This window comes from Engystomops pustulosus, chromosome 7 (genome assembly GCF_040894005.1).
Source record: "Engystomops pustulosus chromosome 7, aEngPut4.maternal, whole genome shotgun sequence".
Classification (NCBI taxonomy): domain Eukaryota; kingdom Metazoa; phylum Chordata; class Amphibia; order Anura; family Leptodactylidae; genus Engystomops; species Engystomops pustulosus.
The window spans coordinates 179,441,753-179,459,764 of NC_092417.1; the positions used below are offsets into that span (position 1 = coordinate 179,441,753).

An 18,012-nucleotide genomic window follows, 5' to 3' on the forward strand; every position below is an offset into this window, starting at 1 on the left:
CCGCCCAGAAGGTGGACCAGTGGAAGGGTTGGTCTTTGACCCTCAGGGAAAGGGTGAACTTGATTAAAACTTACCTGCTCCCATTGCTGATATATCTGGGCAGTGTGTGCATGTTGCCAGAACCCCTCTGGACTCGGGTCTACAGTCTGTTCTTCCAGCTGTTATGGGGGAATAGGCTGAACCTTATCAAGAGGGAGGTTACTTACCGCACGAGGAGACAAGGAGGGTTGTGTATGGTCAACCCTGTGGTGTTCCTAGTGAATACCTTTCTCAAGATCAATGTAGCAAACCTCTGGAAAGAGAGGGCTCCTCCGTGGGTATACTCCTGCAGGGGATGGTTTTGGCCTTTCTTCCAGGAATGGGAGACAGGAGGACAAGTGAAGGATCTCCGTACACCGCATGGGCATCTTCCGGCTTACGCTACCCCGGTTCTGAAGGTGATTCGCCGGTGGGGTCTGGGAATGTGGGAGATCAGGACCATGTCGAGGAAAGTCCTTGACAAGAGGGTTCTGTTGACCCATTTCCAGAAGCCTCTGGCCCTCAGGGATTGCCCAAGTCGGGATCTGGGGGTGGGTTTAGGTCTTTTGAATTCCATCAGGATCCCCTTGAAGTTTTGGGACTTGACTTGGCGCTGCTTCCATGGAAAGCTGTGTGTGAGGGACAATCTGAAGTGTAGGAGCTCTGAGGAAAGGGGTTGTCCCCGGGAGGAGTGCGGTGGCCTGCTGGAGAGCATGGACCACTTCCTGCTTCAGTGCCCCTTTAACACAGAGGTGTACAACCGGGTGGGCGCTTCCATCCATTGGCCCGGGTTGGCCGGTCTCTCCTATGCGGAGTGGGCCTATGGAGTATTCAGAGGCCTGGGTGGCCGGGACCGCTGCACGTTATTTCTAGTTAGCCTAGTGGTCAGGTACCACACGTGGAACGCACGGTGTTTAGTATCGACGCAGCGTAAAATCCTCCCGGTGGATGAGGTGGTTAGGAACATTCTGGGTGACCTGGTGAAGGTGCGCTCTCTGGAGTATGAGAGGCTGGGCACGGGGAGGGCCTCTCTCCTTTGGAGGGGCTTCTCCTTTAGTGTCCCTTAGTCTGTCATCTCCTCTCCTGGTGTTGGGCTGATGCTGCACAGTAGATTTTTGTTTTGTATCTGGGCATGTAGTGATGTAGCGGCTTGCAGGCACCGAACCTGGGCTTTATGTGGTTTGTATTGATGTTGTTTAGACTTTATTTGTATTCTGTTTTCTTTGTTATGTTGTAATTACTGTATATATATTGTATATATTGTATATAGTGGGGTTTGGGACATAGTGTTAGGTTGGGAGGGGGGTGATGGTGGTGGGACTTATAAACTGACCTGGGCACTGGTCTGGACTACTTAACGCAAACTTTGGACGTTAGACCAGTGTCTGGGGGGAAGGGGAGGGTGCGGGCGAGGGGTCTAGTTTAGTGTAGTGTTATGTGTATTATGTATTATGTGTTTGTTATTATATATTTATAAAAAAAAAAAAAAAAAAAAAAAATCGGTGTGGGATGTGATTTGTGTGGGGTGGTTTGTTATTAGAGGGTGTGGGGTGGGTTTATGTATATTTATAGTCATTTATGTTTATTTGTGGGTGTGGCTTGTCTTATTGTTTATTGGTTTGGTTGAGGATGTGACAATCGGTTGGGTGGGGGTTGTGGTATTTGGTGTTTATTCATTTTGGTGTATTTTAAATTATTGTTTTTGCTAGGAGTGAATGTGGCTGGACCAGCAGGTAAGATATTGTATATATTTTGTATATATTATGTATTATGTTTGGTTTGTATTGTTATGTTTTTTTTATTTTTATATAAAATAAAAGATCTACAGGATGTAACTCAGGATCAGTACAGGATAAGTAATGTCATGTATGTACACAGTGACTGCACCAGCAGCAGAATAGTGAGTGCAGCTCTGGGGTATAATACAGGATGTAACTCAGGATCAGTACAGGATAAGTAATGTCATGTATGTACATAGTGACTGCACCAGCAGCAGAATAGTGAGTGCAGCTCTGGAGTATAATACAGGATGTAACTCAGGATCAGTACAGGATAAGTAATGTCATGTATGTACACAGTGACTGCACCAGCAGCAGAATAGTGAGTGCAGCTCTGGAGTATAATACAGGATGTAACTCAGGATCAGTACAGGATAAGTAATGTCATGTATGTACACAGTGACTGCACCAGCAGCAGAATAGTGAGTGCAGCTCTGGGGTATAATACAGGATGTAACTCAGGATCAGTACAGGATAAGTAATGTCATGTATGTACACAGTGACTGCACCAGCAGCAGAATAGTGAGTGCAGCTCTGGAGTATAATACAGGATGTAACTCAGGATCAGTACAGGATAAGTAATGTCATGTATGTACACAGTGACTGCACCAGCAGCAGAATAGTGAGTGCAGCTCTGGGGTATAATACAGGATGTAACTCAGGATCAGTACAGGATAAGTAATGTCATGTATGTACACAGTGACTGCACCAGCAGCAGATAGTGAGTGCAGCTCTGGGGTATAATACAGGATGTAACTCAGGATCAGTACAGGATAAGTAATGTCATGTATGTACACAGTGACTGCACCAGCAGCAGAATAGTGAGTGCAGCTCTGGGGTATAATACAGGATGTAACTCGGGGTCAGTACAGGATAAGTAATGTCATGTATGTACACAGTGACTGCACCAGCAGCAGAATAGTGAGTGCAGCTCTGGAGTATAATACAGGATGTAACTCAGGATCAGTACAGGATAAGTAATGTCATGTATGTACACAGTGACTGCACCAGCAGCAGAATAGTGAGTGCAGCTCTGGAGTATAATACAGGATGTAACTCAGGATCAGTACAGGATAAGTAATGTCATGTATGTACACAGTGACTGCACCAGCAGAAGAATAGTGAGTGCAGCTCTGGGGTATAATACAGGATGTAGCTCAGGACGTTGCATAGCTGGGTGTTTCCTTGGATTTAGTTTGGCTGCTCTTTCCCCTGCATTTGGTAGTGTAGCAGGTGACCACATTGTGTAGTGACGCCTGGAGGAGGGGGGGGGGGGGGGGGATATATTATATGACTTCTGTTGCTCCTCTGGTTGTAACATAATTTCGGTTCCTCTCTTATCTGTTACTCTGGTAAATCCTTGGTGCTTGGAGCTGGAATTGATGTAATAATTATCTGTGATTCCTTTAATGGGTAAATCTAGAGACGTTCACTGTGGATGGGAGACCAGAAATGACAATCCCTAGGCAGGAGGGCAGTACTGCCACTGTATGGCCTGATATGTGCGGCTCTGCCCATGATGTACATGATGTAGCAGATAATCCGTTGCCCCTGGAGACGTCAGCGCCGCCGTTTGCTGAATTCGCTGATTGACAGTCTGCGATCTTTACACAAGATGTTTGATGCGAGTCAAACACTGTTACATTGTATATACATTCATACAAGGAGATGGAATGGTGTAGTATCACTGTGTCTCCTCAGTGGGGCGCTCTCTGAGATCATCTATGTCATTGTCATCATGGAAGGATTGTCTGAGGTTGGAGTTAAGGATGTGAGGTAAACCTGCAGATCATCTCCGAGGCAGCATAATCCTTTCTTTCCGGATAAAATCTGGGATTTGAATGTAGAAAAATCCCTGTTTTTATTCCTTTGCAAATAAGCATTTTGGTGCCGCATGGGCGTGGCCACAAGGTCCGGTGCACCTGCTCCACTCGCTCTCGCTTTACAATGTGATGCTGACTAAGATCGGACGCACCGAACCTCATGGCCACACCCACAATGCACAGAAACGCTCATCTGCATATAAATAACTGTGAGCCATAAGCTGCCTGTACCCCGTGTCCTCCAGTCATGGGGCCTCCTGACTCTCAGCCCTATAGATCGCGGAGGTGATAAGGACACATGCACCCTCAGCCAACTGAAGAGTGAAGATGCTGGGGGCGCAGGAGGACAATGGGTGACTCCCTGCAGATGTGTGCTGCATACAGCGCCTCCCCCTGGTAGATGTTCTGTAACTGCATGTACAGAGGGTCCATGTGCTGATGGACGGCGCCGGGAGACGCTGCCTCAGCCTCTTACATAATTCATTGGCGTTTAGCAGCCGCTTAGACGTCTCCTAATCACAGGCGCAGACGAGTTTGTCGCTGGTGAGGAATTGTCACCCAGAGGACGGGCAGACATTGATCTTCTGGAGTCTCTTCCTTCTTCTGCTGATCCGTGGACTTGTCTGACTTTACACTGGGAAATCCCAGCAATAAATCAGGACTGCGAGCAATCCCTGGATATCATGTGCTTAACCCTTCATGTACGGACCTGGGGGGGAGGTGGTGGCTTAGGGGTCAACATTAGACACTTGTTGCCTTGATGGGGTCTTCAGCTGCAGGACCTAACATAGGGACACACATGATAAAATTTACTGACCGATTTAAAGGGAGTGTCCACTCTCCCCGCTGCTTTTTAAACCCTGACACACACTTTAAGACCCCCTTAAAGTGACTCAGGACACACCTCTATGGCCAAAAATGTGAGTTTCCCTAATAATGACTTATAAGTTAAGCAGTTGGTGCGCTCGGGGCGCCGCCTCAGCTTCTGCCGCACCCCATAACCCCCATGTGTCTGCAGGAGAGGGGATGATGAAGAAGGGCCGTTCCGGGTGCAAAGGCAATGCCCCCAGTGCACCAACCACCTCATTTACATAAATCTGCATAGCATCTGTGTAATTAATAAAAAAATTATATGCAAATACTGGAGCGTGTAAATGTATCCAAAGACGGCGGCCACAAGCAAGATAAAACACCAGACCTTATGGCCACACCCACTGTGCACCCAAATGCTAATTTGCATATAAATTAGAAGTGCATTCATGGCACTTCCCTGCTTATGATGAGGGATGTCCCCCCATAGTGGCCGCAGATTAGGCAGTGAGATCCTCTGTGCGGCCGCCGGCTGCGGATACATTCACACTCGCAGAGTTTTGCATAGAGTTTTTTTTAAGCCAGAGACAGATGGCGCGTCGCTCCTCTATCAATCCGCTCCTGGTTTTGGCTTCCAGAACTGGATGCAAAAATATTCACGTCTTCCCATCCCACTGTACAGAGTGTGGGATCGTTTAGCTCCGCCATAGGGTGAAGACACACATGGCGTTTTTGGGCCGTTTTTACTAAGTGCGTTTTCAGATCGTTAAAAACGCATCCGGTTTTTAAAAACGCATGCGGTTTTTTGAAAACGCATGCGTTTTTGTCCGGTTTTCCGAAATTGCGCAATGAAAAACTGACAAAAACGCATGCGTTTTCAAAAACGCTTGCGTTTTTAAAAACCGGATGCGTTTTTTAACAATCTGAAAACGCACTTAGTAAAAACGGCCCAAAAACGCCATGTGTGTCTTCACCCATAGATGTAGATCTGAGACCTGAAGTCCTCCAGCGAGACCATTAAAAATGTATCCAAACTTTATTAAAATAAACCTGCGCACATGATGGAGGAAAACAAAGTTTGGGCTAATTTTATCTCCTAATCGCAGCAGATATTACAATCATCTGTGTGATAGATGAAGAGCACAATCCTGACTGAAAGGATAATCTCCCTTTAGAATCCATCCTGATAAACCAGGGACATTACTCCTAGATTCCGGGACTGTGAGCAGGTGTGAATAGTAGCCATGGAGTCATCACCTGCTAATTTGTTGCAAAAATAAACTGCAACATTTCCGTGTCTTGAATGTAGAAATGTAACAACCCCAGGAAATCTCCCATCACAATCCATCCTGATAAACCAGGGACATTACTCATAGATCCAGGCACCGGGACTGTGGTATCTTCTTGTATCTGTTATCCATGGCTTCCTTCCTTGTAATATCAACTTTTATGATTATGCTTATGTTACCAAAGCCCTTTCATGCTGCATCTTCACAGGCCGTTACACTTTCTCCCCAGACTCCCTCTGCATGCTGTAATCGCTCACAGTGGGGGATGTGTAACGGCCTGTTAATCCACAGCACGGAGGGGCTCTGGTAACACCCCCGAGGAGCACTAACATAATTATAAAAGCTGATTTTTGAAGGAAGGAGTCCATAGTTAACAGATATAAGAAGATACCACAGTCCCGGTGCCTGGATCTAGGAGTAATGTCCCTGGTTTATCAGGATGGATTGTGATGGGAGATTCCCTTTAAAGAGTTTATCCGGAGGTTTATAAACACAGCGTTTTTCAACCAAAAACAGCGTCACAACTGAACCTGGGTAGCGCATGTTATTGCAACTGAGCTCCAATCACTTGTGTACAGCTGAGCTGCAATACCAGCACGAGCCATGGTCAGGTGTGGCGCTGTTTTAGGAAGAAATCCGCAATGTAGTTTGCGAGCTTCGGTAAATCCCTTGGAAGTTTTTCATGTTGACGTGCAGCAGCGCATGCGTCGGCCGCAGACCGAGCCCGGGCACCGCTTCAGGTCGTGACTTCCGATTTACACAATTTGCACAGGAGATTCTCAGTTGTTATTAATATTATTATTCCAAAAAAAAAAAACCCACTAGATAACCAAAAAATAAATATTTGGATTGCTGGGAGTGTGTGAGTGTGCGCCGGCTCCGCCATGTAAGTAATAGACGGATTGAATCATTCCCTTTCCTCTCTAATGGCATGCGTAATTGCTCCAGGTTTTCAGGCGTCCTTCACCCGCACTTATTTCGATTAGTGACTGATGCATTTCCATGGTAACGCACAGCAGAGAAAGAACCCGTTGCTAGAGTGTGGGCACAGAGCGATGCGCTCCTTATTCTGAGCTTACAACTTGTGTAAAATAACACATTCCTCCTTCTCTGCCTCTTCTCTCCCCCTTCCTGTCCCGAAAAAAGGAAAAAAAAATATAAGAGAAGGAGCCCCCGGGAACCCCCCGCACCTCATGAGCCCGGATGAAATTTTTATTCTAAATTTTTGTACTTTTTTTTTTTTTTTTTTGTATTTTTTTATTTTTGCAGCAAAAAAAGGAACAAAAGCTCCACTTTTCTTTTTTTTTTCCCCAAATTTTTTATTTTTTTTTAAATTTTGCCTTTGTGGATGTTTATAGGATTTACAAAGTTATAATCCAGAATGTGGGAATATATAAGGCATGAAGTGATGTGAGCGGCTGCAGGGGGGGAGAGAGGGGTCTCCTGGAATGTGGGGTCCGCACGTCCCCCTGTGAGATGGTCACATCCAGCCTGGATGAAACTATGGCAGACTCTTCCAAATTCAAGAAGAAAGTGCATTTCGGAGGTACCGTAGGACGTCTGTGTGTGTTTTATGTCTTTTTTATTTTTTTGTGGACAAAGTCAAAATGTTTGGGGAAAATTTTGCCCCCATTCCTGTTTTGATATAATTCTCAGTATTTTTAATTTATTTTACTGAATCGATTATGTCTTAATTCTATTTCGCATTTGATTGCCCCTTTTTTTTTATTCCTTAGATTTTTTTTATGTCTTTAATTTTTTGCAGTTTATTTTATCTTTTAGGTTTTTTTAATTTATTTGTATGTACATAATATTGTGGATTTTTTTTATTATTTGTTTTATATATTATTAGGGTATTTATTTGTGTAATATTTAGAATTTATTTCATCATCGAGCTTTTACTTAAATATTCTAATTTTTTTTCATCTATTTTTTTCTATATATATTTTGCCATTTTTTGTTTTTTTACATTTAGAATTATTTATATGTATATTTTACATTTTTAATCTTTGTATATTTTACTACAAATTTTCACATTTATTTTATCATTTATATTTATTTTTTTTAATTTATTTTTATTTCTTTATGGTCTCTAGTTTCAGTACCATTGCTATAATATTCACATCTTCTGTCCCATAATAAACCATATGTATATTTTTTGACTGGGTGTTGGGTGGATTGTTTCCTGCTTTTCGTGCTGTTATTTGCTGAGCACATTTTTGTTTGCTCCTTCACTGAATGAAATCCTTATTTGTCATCATCAGACACAGACAGGTGTCACCCGCTGGCAGGAGATGGGCGATGTCTTCATGTATCCGATGGCTGTGAGTCACTGTTCACACTTTGCTGGTGTAAACCTCAAAGTACACTCCTAGGTGGAACTAGGACTGAGTGTGGGCTCCCAGGAGGAGCCGGGCCGAGTGTGGGCTCCCAGGAGGAGCCGGGGCCGAGTGTGGGCTCCCAGGAGGAGCCGGGCCGAGTGTGGGCTCCCAAGAGGAGCCGGGGGAAGGATGTGGGCTCCCAGGAGGAGCCGGGGCTGAGTGTGGACTCCTATGCAAAACTAGGGCTGAGTGTGCACTCCCAGGAGGAGCCGGGGCTGAGTGTGCACTCCTATGCGGAAATAGGGCTGAGTGTAGGCTCCCAGGAGGAGCCGTGGCCGGTTGTGGGCTCCCAGGAGGAGCCGGGCCCGGTGTGGGCTCCCAAGAGGAGCCGGGGCCGGGTGTGGGCTCCCAAGAGGAGCCGGGGCCGGGTGTGGGCTCCCAGGAGGAGCCGGGCCCGGTGTGGGCTCCCAGGAGGAGCCGGGGCCGGGTGTGGGCTCCCAAGAGGAGCCGGGGCCGGGTGTGGGCTCCCAAGAGGAGCCGGGGCCGGGTGTGGGCTCCCAGGAGGAGCCGGGGCCGGGTGTGACCTCCCAGGAGGAGCCGGGGCCGAGTGTGGCCTCCCAAGAGGAGCCGGGGCCGGGTGTGGGCTCCCAAGAGGAGCAGGGGCAGGGTGTGGGCTCCCAGGAGGAGCCGGGGCCGGGTGTGACCTCCCAGGAGGAGCCGGGGCCGGGTGTGACCTCCCAGGAGGAGCCGGGGCCGGGTGTGACCTCCCAGGAGGAGCCAGGGTCGGGTGTGGCCTCCCAAGAGGAGCCGGGGCCGGGTGTGGGCTCCCAAGAGGAGCAGGGGCAGGGTGTGGGCTCCCAGGAGGAGCCGGGGCCGGGTGTGACCTCCCAGGAGGAGCCGGGGCCGGGTGTGACCTCCCAGGAGGAGCCAGGGTCGGGTGTGGCCTCCCAAGAGGAGCCGGGGCCGGGTGTGGGCTCCCAAGAGGAGCAGGGGCAGGGTGTGGGCTCCCAGGAGGAGCCGGGGCCGGGTGTGACGTCCCAGGAGGAGCCGGGGCCGAGTGTGCACTCTAGGAGGTTGGGGTCCTCCTTGACTCCATGTCCAGAGCTTATATATGTAGACATTTATATATATTTTGGCACTACAAGTCCCAGCATCCCTTGCTATAATTCCCAGTTACTAAATAGCAACCAACTAGCTAAGAGAGTGTGAGTTCTCTGATATTTTGGGGAGAGGGAGGTGGAGCATTTTTGGGTGTGTTACATATGTTACATTGTTGCACAGCAGCCTCTTCCTGCAGGATCCAGGCATTTTCCAGCTTTTCCTGTGTATTTGGGGGATATGAGGGGCGGTGCCGGTGCTGTGCAGCCTCGTGTTTCGCTTCCCCTCTGTAATTAGAGGTTTTGCTTGATAATTATAGGCCCCTGTTAGACAATGGCGCATGGATGAGCGTTCTGCAGGGGGAAGCAGCGGGTCAGATGTCGTGTACAAGTGTCGCCTCTTGTCGGGGTCCATCTGATGCTCTGGATTCTGGTGACATCATCGCTGATTGGTGATGTCACTAGTACAATGTAACAGTCTGTTGTATCATCCACTATAGATACATTGTATCCTGTCTCCTGCCGCTCCATAGGGTACAGGATTATTGAGGAGACTTTTTGGACATATAACCCTGCAGTGTTATATATTTGATCATTGTCTGGTTGGATTCTGATAACAGGTCCTCTGTTTTACATTAATGGGGTCCATTATTACCCCCTCAGATCAGATGTTCTCATTAGCTGATAGACAGAGAATAGAACAGGAAGCAGATAGCGACATTTCCTGTGTAGTGGCTGATCCGAGTCATTGCTATGACTAGAAGTGGATGTGTAATCCAGAGAGCGGGGGGGGGGGAGGGCTGGGGGGGGGGATTTAGCGTCCTATAGCATCTAGTTTAAAGGGCTTGTCCTAAGTATAATTCTTCTCCTCTATATGATAAGGGATCACACCCCAACAGTCTTGAGGACGGGAGGTCCTGTTCCCCAAAAGTAGCCTGTTGAGTAAAGCCCCTGCCACTCATCCCATGTGTGTAGGACAGATGAAAGGGGTCGTCTCGGGTCTCTCGGACTCCCTCATAATGAATGGAACAGCAGGACACATTCACAGCCTGAGTATACGGGGGATCACAGGGGGATTCAGCTGTATCCTAGCCCTTTATGGGGCTCCTCTGAAACCTGGGCCCCTAGATGACATGTGTAAGGGTAACCCCCCTCCTGTCCATGATCAGCCTCTATATAACACTGCGGACACTCGCCTCAGCTGCTGCAGCACATCTTCATTCTGTGCTGATAGCCAGGGACACCATTACTCAGCCTATACTACTGTAGAGTATATATATATATATATATATACTTGCACTGATAGCACTGTTAACCTCTTAACAACCAGGCACTTTGTTGTTTTTGCATTTTTCACTCCCCACCTTCAATAATCTATAACTTTATTTATTTTCCCATGTACCGAGCTCTGCGGGGGCTTGTTATCTGTGTAACAAATTGCACTTCATAGTGACGGTACAGTATTTAATATTCCATGTCATGTACTGGGAAGCCAGAAAAATTCCTAATGCAGTAAAATTGGAGAAAAAACACATTTGCGCCGTTTTCTTGTGAGCTTGGATTTTACGCCTTTCACTGTTCGCCCCAAATCACATGTCCCCTTTATTCTTTGGGTCGGTGCGATGACGGGGACAGACGGGTTTTATTGTTTTTTAATACATTTAGAGAAGTTCAAACTTTCTGTACCAATTTAATTTCGCCATCTTCTGGCGCTAATAACGTTTTCATACTTGGGTGGTCGGAGCTGTGGGGGGGGGGGGGGCGGGGGTCATTTTAAGTAGTCTACGGCACTTTTTATGACATTTTATTATATGTTGTAAAAATGGCGAAAAAGTGCCATTTTCGACTTTGGGCGTTATTTTCCATTAAGGAGTTAAACGCCGGGAAAAAAACGTTGTTATAATTTGATTGATCAGACATTTTGGGACGCAGGGATAACGAACAGGTTTATGATTGTTACTGTTTGTTTATTTTTATATCAGTTCTAGGGAAAAGGGGGGTGATTAGAATTTCCGGTGTGTTTTTGTTTTTTTTACTTTTTTTACTATTTTTCAGACCCTGTAGGGTACTTTAACCCAATATGCAGCAAACGCCCACCTTGTATGGAGAGTGCCCAGCCTGTGAGCCCTCCCCATACACCCACAGCCGACTCGTGACGTCACACCATGATAAAGGGGTTACAGCAAATCTCTCCCTCCCTACACTTTAAGGACCCCCCTACATGTTAAAGGGGACCTGTCAGCAGGGACCTCATTTGCACTAAAGACATGTTGCAGAAGGACATTACAGCTGCCTTTCTTCTGTACATTTGCATTACAATATAATTGTGTGTTTTAACTTGCCTTGCTCCCTGACAGAATCCTGTTCTGAGTCCCAGGATTCAGCCCAAACCTTCCTGCTCCTGTACAGCTCCTCTCTCCCCCACTGATGGCAGCTCACCAGGCTGTGACCTGTCCCTATGTGAGTGAAGGAGCAGGAGGAAGGTGGGGGCTGAGAGCTGAGGAGTTTGCAGCACAGACAAGTCACATGGCCAAAGGCCAACTCCTAGGACTACACATGCACAGAAAAGGCTGAAACACATCTTTGCAATCCAGGTGTGATGGGCTTCTAAAATCTTTAGTGAAAATGAGGTCCCTGGGGACAAGTTCCCTTTAAGGTCCTCCCTGCGCTCTAAGGTCCTCCCTGCATGCTATGGTCCTCCCTGCATGCTATGGTCCTCCCTGCATGCTATGGTCCTCCCTGCATGCTATGGTCCTCCCTCCGCGCTAAGGTCCTCCCTCCGCGCTAAGGTCCTCCCTGCATTCTAAGGTCCTCCCTGCATGCTATGGTCCTCCCTGCATGCTATGGTCCTCCCTGCATGCTATGGTCCTCCCTGCATGCTATGGTCCTCCCGCCGCGCTAAGGTCCTCCCTGCATTCTAAGGTCCTCCCTGCATTCTAAGGTCCTCCCTGCATTCTAAGGTCCCCCCTGCATTCTAAGGTCCCCCCTGCGCACTAAGGTCCCCCCTCCGCGCTAAGGTCCTCCCTGCGCGCTAAGGTCCTCCCTGCGCTCTAAGGTCCTCCCTGCGCTCTAAGGTCCTCCCTGCGCTCTAAGGTCCCCCCTGCGCTCTAAGGTCCCCCCTGCGCTCTAAGGTCCCCCCTGCGCTCTAAGGTCCCCCCTGCGCTCTAAGGTCCCCCCTGCGCTCTAAGGTCCCCCCTGCGCTCTAAGGTCCCCCCTGCGCTCTAAGGTCCCCCCTGCGCACTAAGGTCCTCCTTGCGCACTAAGGTCCTCCCTGCGCACTAAGGTCTGTGCCTTAAAATCCTCCCTGCTCGTTAAAGGGCTTTTCCCATGAACTAAAGCTAGGCCCTATCCCAGTGACTAGGCCCTATCCCAGTGATGGCAAACCTTTTCGATGCCGAGTGCCCAAACTACATCCAAAACCCACATATTTTTTGCAAAGTGCCGATGCGACAATTTAAACAGCTCCCTGCTCTGTCGCATGTTTAGATTGTATAGGCACCTGAGGACACCAATACAGTAGAAAGAAGGAGAAAAAGCTTTGGTTATCATTGTAGCTTCATTCTAGGGTCCTGGGCTGCCTGGGACTGCAAGAGGCCTTGTGTCCTCTCTGGCGGAGTCTGCGCTGGGGTGATGGCACATAGAGAGGGCTCTGAGTGCCACCTCTGGCACCCGTGCCATAGGTTCGCCACCACTGCCCTATCCCCACAGATCACAAAAAACGAGGGGTCCGCCCGGTATCACCTGTAAGAAATCTCCATGTTATTTCCGCTCTGTTACAGTGTGTGATGTATTTGATGCTTCTGTCGCTGCTCTAGTCTCTCGCCGCAGCTTTGGTTGTGTGACAGGACACCGGACTGTGACAGATTTTGCTATCCTCTGGCAGCCGTCCACTCAGAGACTCGTAACACTGCGGCCTAGGGAAGGCGATTAGTAATTAATTTTTTCTGGTTAATTAGCTGGATGGGATACAATGTATCGTGTGCAGTTTAGTGGAATGATACATATAGGAAATCAATGTGAGCGCGGAACGGAGGCGTCAGCTTAGAATATTCTCCGCCGTTAATGTATCTTATCGATCCATTGTTAATTTGTTTGGGTAAAAGAGATAATGAATGATAATTACTGGATACAGAACCAGTGTCTGCAGACTGTGTCATCCCTGACCTGGACTCCTATACGTGTCACTGCGGGTCACATCCCTCAACAGCAAACCGAGGGCTGGACGCCCTCCACACAGAGGAAGAGCCATGTATTTTACTGCACCGCGCTTTACTGTAGATGACCTCACCCCAATAACTTCCATGAACACAAATGTACAGTAACACCATGGTCTAGGAAGAGGTAAAAAGGATGGATAGAGAGAGAGAGATGTGATAGAGAGAGAGAGAGGAGATAGATAGATAGATAGATAGATAGATAGATAGGAGATAGATAGATAGGAGATAGATAGATAGGAGATAGATAGATAGATAGATAGGAGATAGATAGATAGATAGATAGATAGATAGATAGGAGATAGATAGATAGGAGATAGATAGATAGGAGATAGATAGATAGGAGATAGGTAGATAGATAGATAGATAGATAGATAGGAGATAGATAGATAGGAGATAGATAGATAGGAGATAGATAGATAGATAGATAGATAGATAGATAGATAGATAGGAGATAGATAGATAGATAGATAGGAGATAGATAGATAGATAGATAGATAGGAGATAGATAGATAGGAGATAGATAGGAGATAGATAGATAGATAGATAGGAGATAGATAGGAGATAGATAGATAGGAGATAGATAGATAGGAGATAGATAGGAGATAGATAGATAGATAGATAGGAGATAGATAGATAGGAGATAGATAGATAGGAGATAGATAGATAGATAGATAGATATATAGGAGATAGATAGATAGATAGATAGATAGATAGGAGATAGATAGATAGGAGATAGATATATAGGAGATAGATAGATAGATAGGAGATAGATAGATAGGAGATAGATAGGAGATAGATAGATAGATAGATAGATAGATAGATAGATAGATAGATAGATAGGAGATAGATAGGAGATAGATAGATAGATAGATAGATAGATAGGAGATAGATAGGAGATAGATAGATAGATAGGAGATAGATAGATAGGAGATAGATAGATAGATAGATATATAGGAGATAGATAGATAGATAGATAGGAGATAGATAGATAGATAGGAGATAGATATATAGGAGATAGATAGATAGATAGATAGATAGATAGATAGATAGGAGATAGATAGATAGGAGATAGATAGGAGATAGATATATAGGAGATATATAGATAGATGGATAGATGGATAGATAGATATATAGGAGATATATAGATAGATAGATAGATAGGAGATAGAGAGATAGATAGATAGATAGGAGATAGATAGATAGATAATGTAGATAGGTGATAGATAGATAGGAGATAGATAGATAGGAGATAGATAGATAGATAGATAGATAGGAGATAGATAGATAGATAGGAGATAGATAGATAGATAGATAGATAGGAGATAGATAGATAGATAGGAGATAGATAGATAGATAGATAGATAGGAGATAGATAGATAGATAGATAGGAGATAGATAGATAGATAGATAGATAGGAGATAGATAGATAGATAGATAGATAGATAGATAGATAGATAGATAGATAGATAGGAGATAGATAGGAGATAGATAGATAGATAGGAGATAGATAGATAGATAGATAGATAGGAGATAGATAGATAGATGATAGATAGATAGATAGATAGATATGTGATAGATAGGAGATAGATAGATAGATAGATAGATAGATAGATAGATAGATAGATAGATAGATATGTGATAGATGGATAGATATGAGATAGGTAGGAGATAGATAGATAGGAGATAGATAGATAGATAGATAGGAGATAGATAGATAGATAGATAGATAGATAGATAGATAGGAGATAGATAGATAGATAGATAGGAGATAGATAGATAGGAGATAGATAGATAGGAGATAGGTAGATAGATAGATAGATAGATAGGAGATAGATAGATAGGAGATAGATAGATAGGAGATAGATAGATAGATAGATAGATAGATAGATAGGAGATAGATAGATAGATAGGAGATAGATAGATAGATAGATAGATAGATAGATAGATAGATAGATAGATAGGAGATAGATAGATAGGAGATAGATAGATAGATAGGAGATAGATAGATAGATAGATAGGAGATAGATAGATAGATAGGAGATAGATAGGAGATAGATAGATAGATAGGAGATAGATAGATATGAGATAGATAGATAGGAGATAGATAGATAGATAGATAGATAGATAGATAGATAGATAGGAGATAGATAGGAGATAGATAGATAGATAGATAGGAGATAGATAGATAGGAGATAGATAGATAGATATATAGGAGATAGATAGGAGATAGATAGATAGGAGATAGATATATAGGAGATAGATAGATAGATAGATAGATAGATAGATAGATAGATAGATAGATAGATAGGAGATAGATAGATAGATATATAGGAGATATATAGATAGATGGATAGATGGATAGATAGATATATAGGAGATATATAGATAGATGGATAGATGGATAGATAGATAGATAGATAGGAGATAGATAGATAGATAGATAGATAGGAGATAGATAGATAGATAGATAATGTAGATAGGTGATAGATAGATAGGAGATAGATAGATAGGAGATAGATAGATAGATAGATAGATAGGAGATAGATAGATAGATAGGAGATAGATAGATAGATAGATAATGTAGATAGGTGATAGATAGATAGGAGATAGATAGATAGGAGATAGATAGATAGATAGATAGGAGATAGATAGATAGATAGATAGATAGATAGATAGATAGATAGGAGATAGATAGATAGATAGATAGATAGGAGATAGATAGGAGATAGATAGATAGATAGATAGGAGATAGATAGATAGATAGATAGATAGGAGATAGATAGATAGATAGATATGTGATAGATAGGAGATAGATAGATAGATAGATAGATAGATAGATAGATAGATAGGAGATAGATAGATAGGAGATAGATAGATAGATAGATAGGAGATAGATAGATAGATAGGAGATAGATAGATAGATAGGAGATAGATAGATAGATAGATATGTGATAGATGGATAGATATGAGATAGGTAGGAGATAGATAGATAGGAGATAGATAGATAGATAGATAGATAGATAGATAGGAGATAGATAGATAGATAGATAGGAGATAGATAGATAGATAGGAGATAGATAGATAGGAGATAGATATGTGATAGATAGATAGATAGATAGATAGATAGATAGGAGATAGATAGATAGATAGATAGGAGATAGATAGGAGATAGGAGATAGATAGATAGATAGGAGATAGATAGATAGATAGATAGATAGATAGGAGATAGATAGATAGATAGATAGATAGATAGATAGATAGGAGATAGATAGATAGATAGATAGATAGGAGATAGATAGATAGATAGATAGGAGATAGATAGATTAGGAGATAGATAGATAGGAGATAGATAGGAGATAGATAGATAGATAGATAGATAGGAGATAGATAGATAGATAGATAGATAGATAGATAGATAGATAGATAGATAGATAGGAGATAATAAGGAGATAGATAGATAGATAGATAGGAGATAGATAGATAGATAGGAGATAGATAGGAGATAGATAGATAGGAGATAGATAGGAGATAGATAGGAGATAGATAGGAGATAGATAGATAGGAGATAGATAGGCGATAGATGGATAAATCTAAACCAGAAGTTTCCATACATTCTATAAAAAGACACATATGATGTCACATATATAGATGATGGATGGGTAAATACGAGATATATAGATGATGGATGGGTAAATACGAGATGTATAGATGATGGGTATTTATCACGTATATGAGGTGTATAGGATATAGATATGAGATGCATATATAGAAGGATGTGGAGAGGGATACATATGATGCACTTATTAGATATGAAATAGAGTAATTAATGGATAGAAATATGAATACTGTTAATATTATATAGATAGGACGTGTGTAAATCAATATGTCATTTTACACGATGTTGATGTTAATCAGAATTTTCATTTCTTCTTTTAAGAAACGCGGACGGACAGGACGAAAAAGTTGTTCCGCCATTACACAGTCGGCTCCTATGACAGTTTTGATGCTTCCAGGTGAGAAACTCTGCTCCTGTGTGTGCTGTATATATTGTATCTGTGTATATAGTATCTGTGTATATAGTATGTGTGTATAGCACATTATATATTGTATAGACGCTGTGTATATAGTATGTGTGTATAGCACATTATATATTGTATAGACGCTGTGTATATAGTATGTGTGTATAGGACATTATATATTGTATAGACGCTGTGTATATAGTATCTGTGTATATAGTATGTGTGTATAGCACATTATATATTGTATAGACGCTGTGTATATAGTATGTGTGTATAGCACATTATATATTGTATAGACGCTGTGTATATAGTATGTGTGTATAGCACATTATATATTGTATAGACGCTGTGTATATAGTATGTGTGTATATAGTATGTGTGTATAGGACATTATATATTGTATAGACGCTGTGTATATATAGTAGCTGTATATATATTATGTGTGTATAGGACATTATATATTGTATAGACGCTGTGTATATAGTATGTGTGTATAGCACATTATATATTGTATAGACGCTTTGTATATAGTATGTGTGTATAGGACATTATATATTGTATAGACGCTGTGTATATAGTATGTGTGTATATAGTATGTGTGTATAGCACATTATATATTGTATAGACGCTGTGTATATAG

At 43.5% G+C, this 18,012-nt stretch overlaps 1 protein-coding gene across 5 annotated transcripts in view; it reads left to right on the forward strand.

The window, feature by feature from the left end:
- Positions 1 to 6,978: 6,978 nt before the first annotated feature.
- Positions 6,979 to 18,012, forward strand: part of SHANK2 (SH3 and multiple ankyrin repeat domains 2) — a 166,456-nt gene continuing 155,422 nt past the window's right edge. For 3 of the 5 annotated variants that reach the window (XM_072119095.1, XM_072119096.1, XM_072119098.1), the window contains exons 1-2: positions 6,980 to 7,264; positions 17,291 to 17,366. In XM_072119095.1, the coding sequence (XP_071975196.1) occupies positions 7,195 to 7,264; positions 17,291 to 17,366 (146 nt within the window). In that variant the 5' untranslated portion in view covers positions 6,980 to 7,194. Of the gene's footprint in view, positions 7,265 to 17,290; positions 17,367 to 18,012 lie in introns of all 5 variants that reach the window. The other 2 variants (XM_072119097.1, XM_072119099.1) reach the window with 2 other exon arrangements.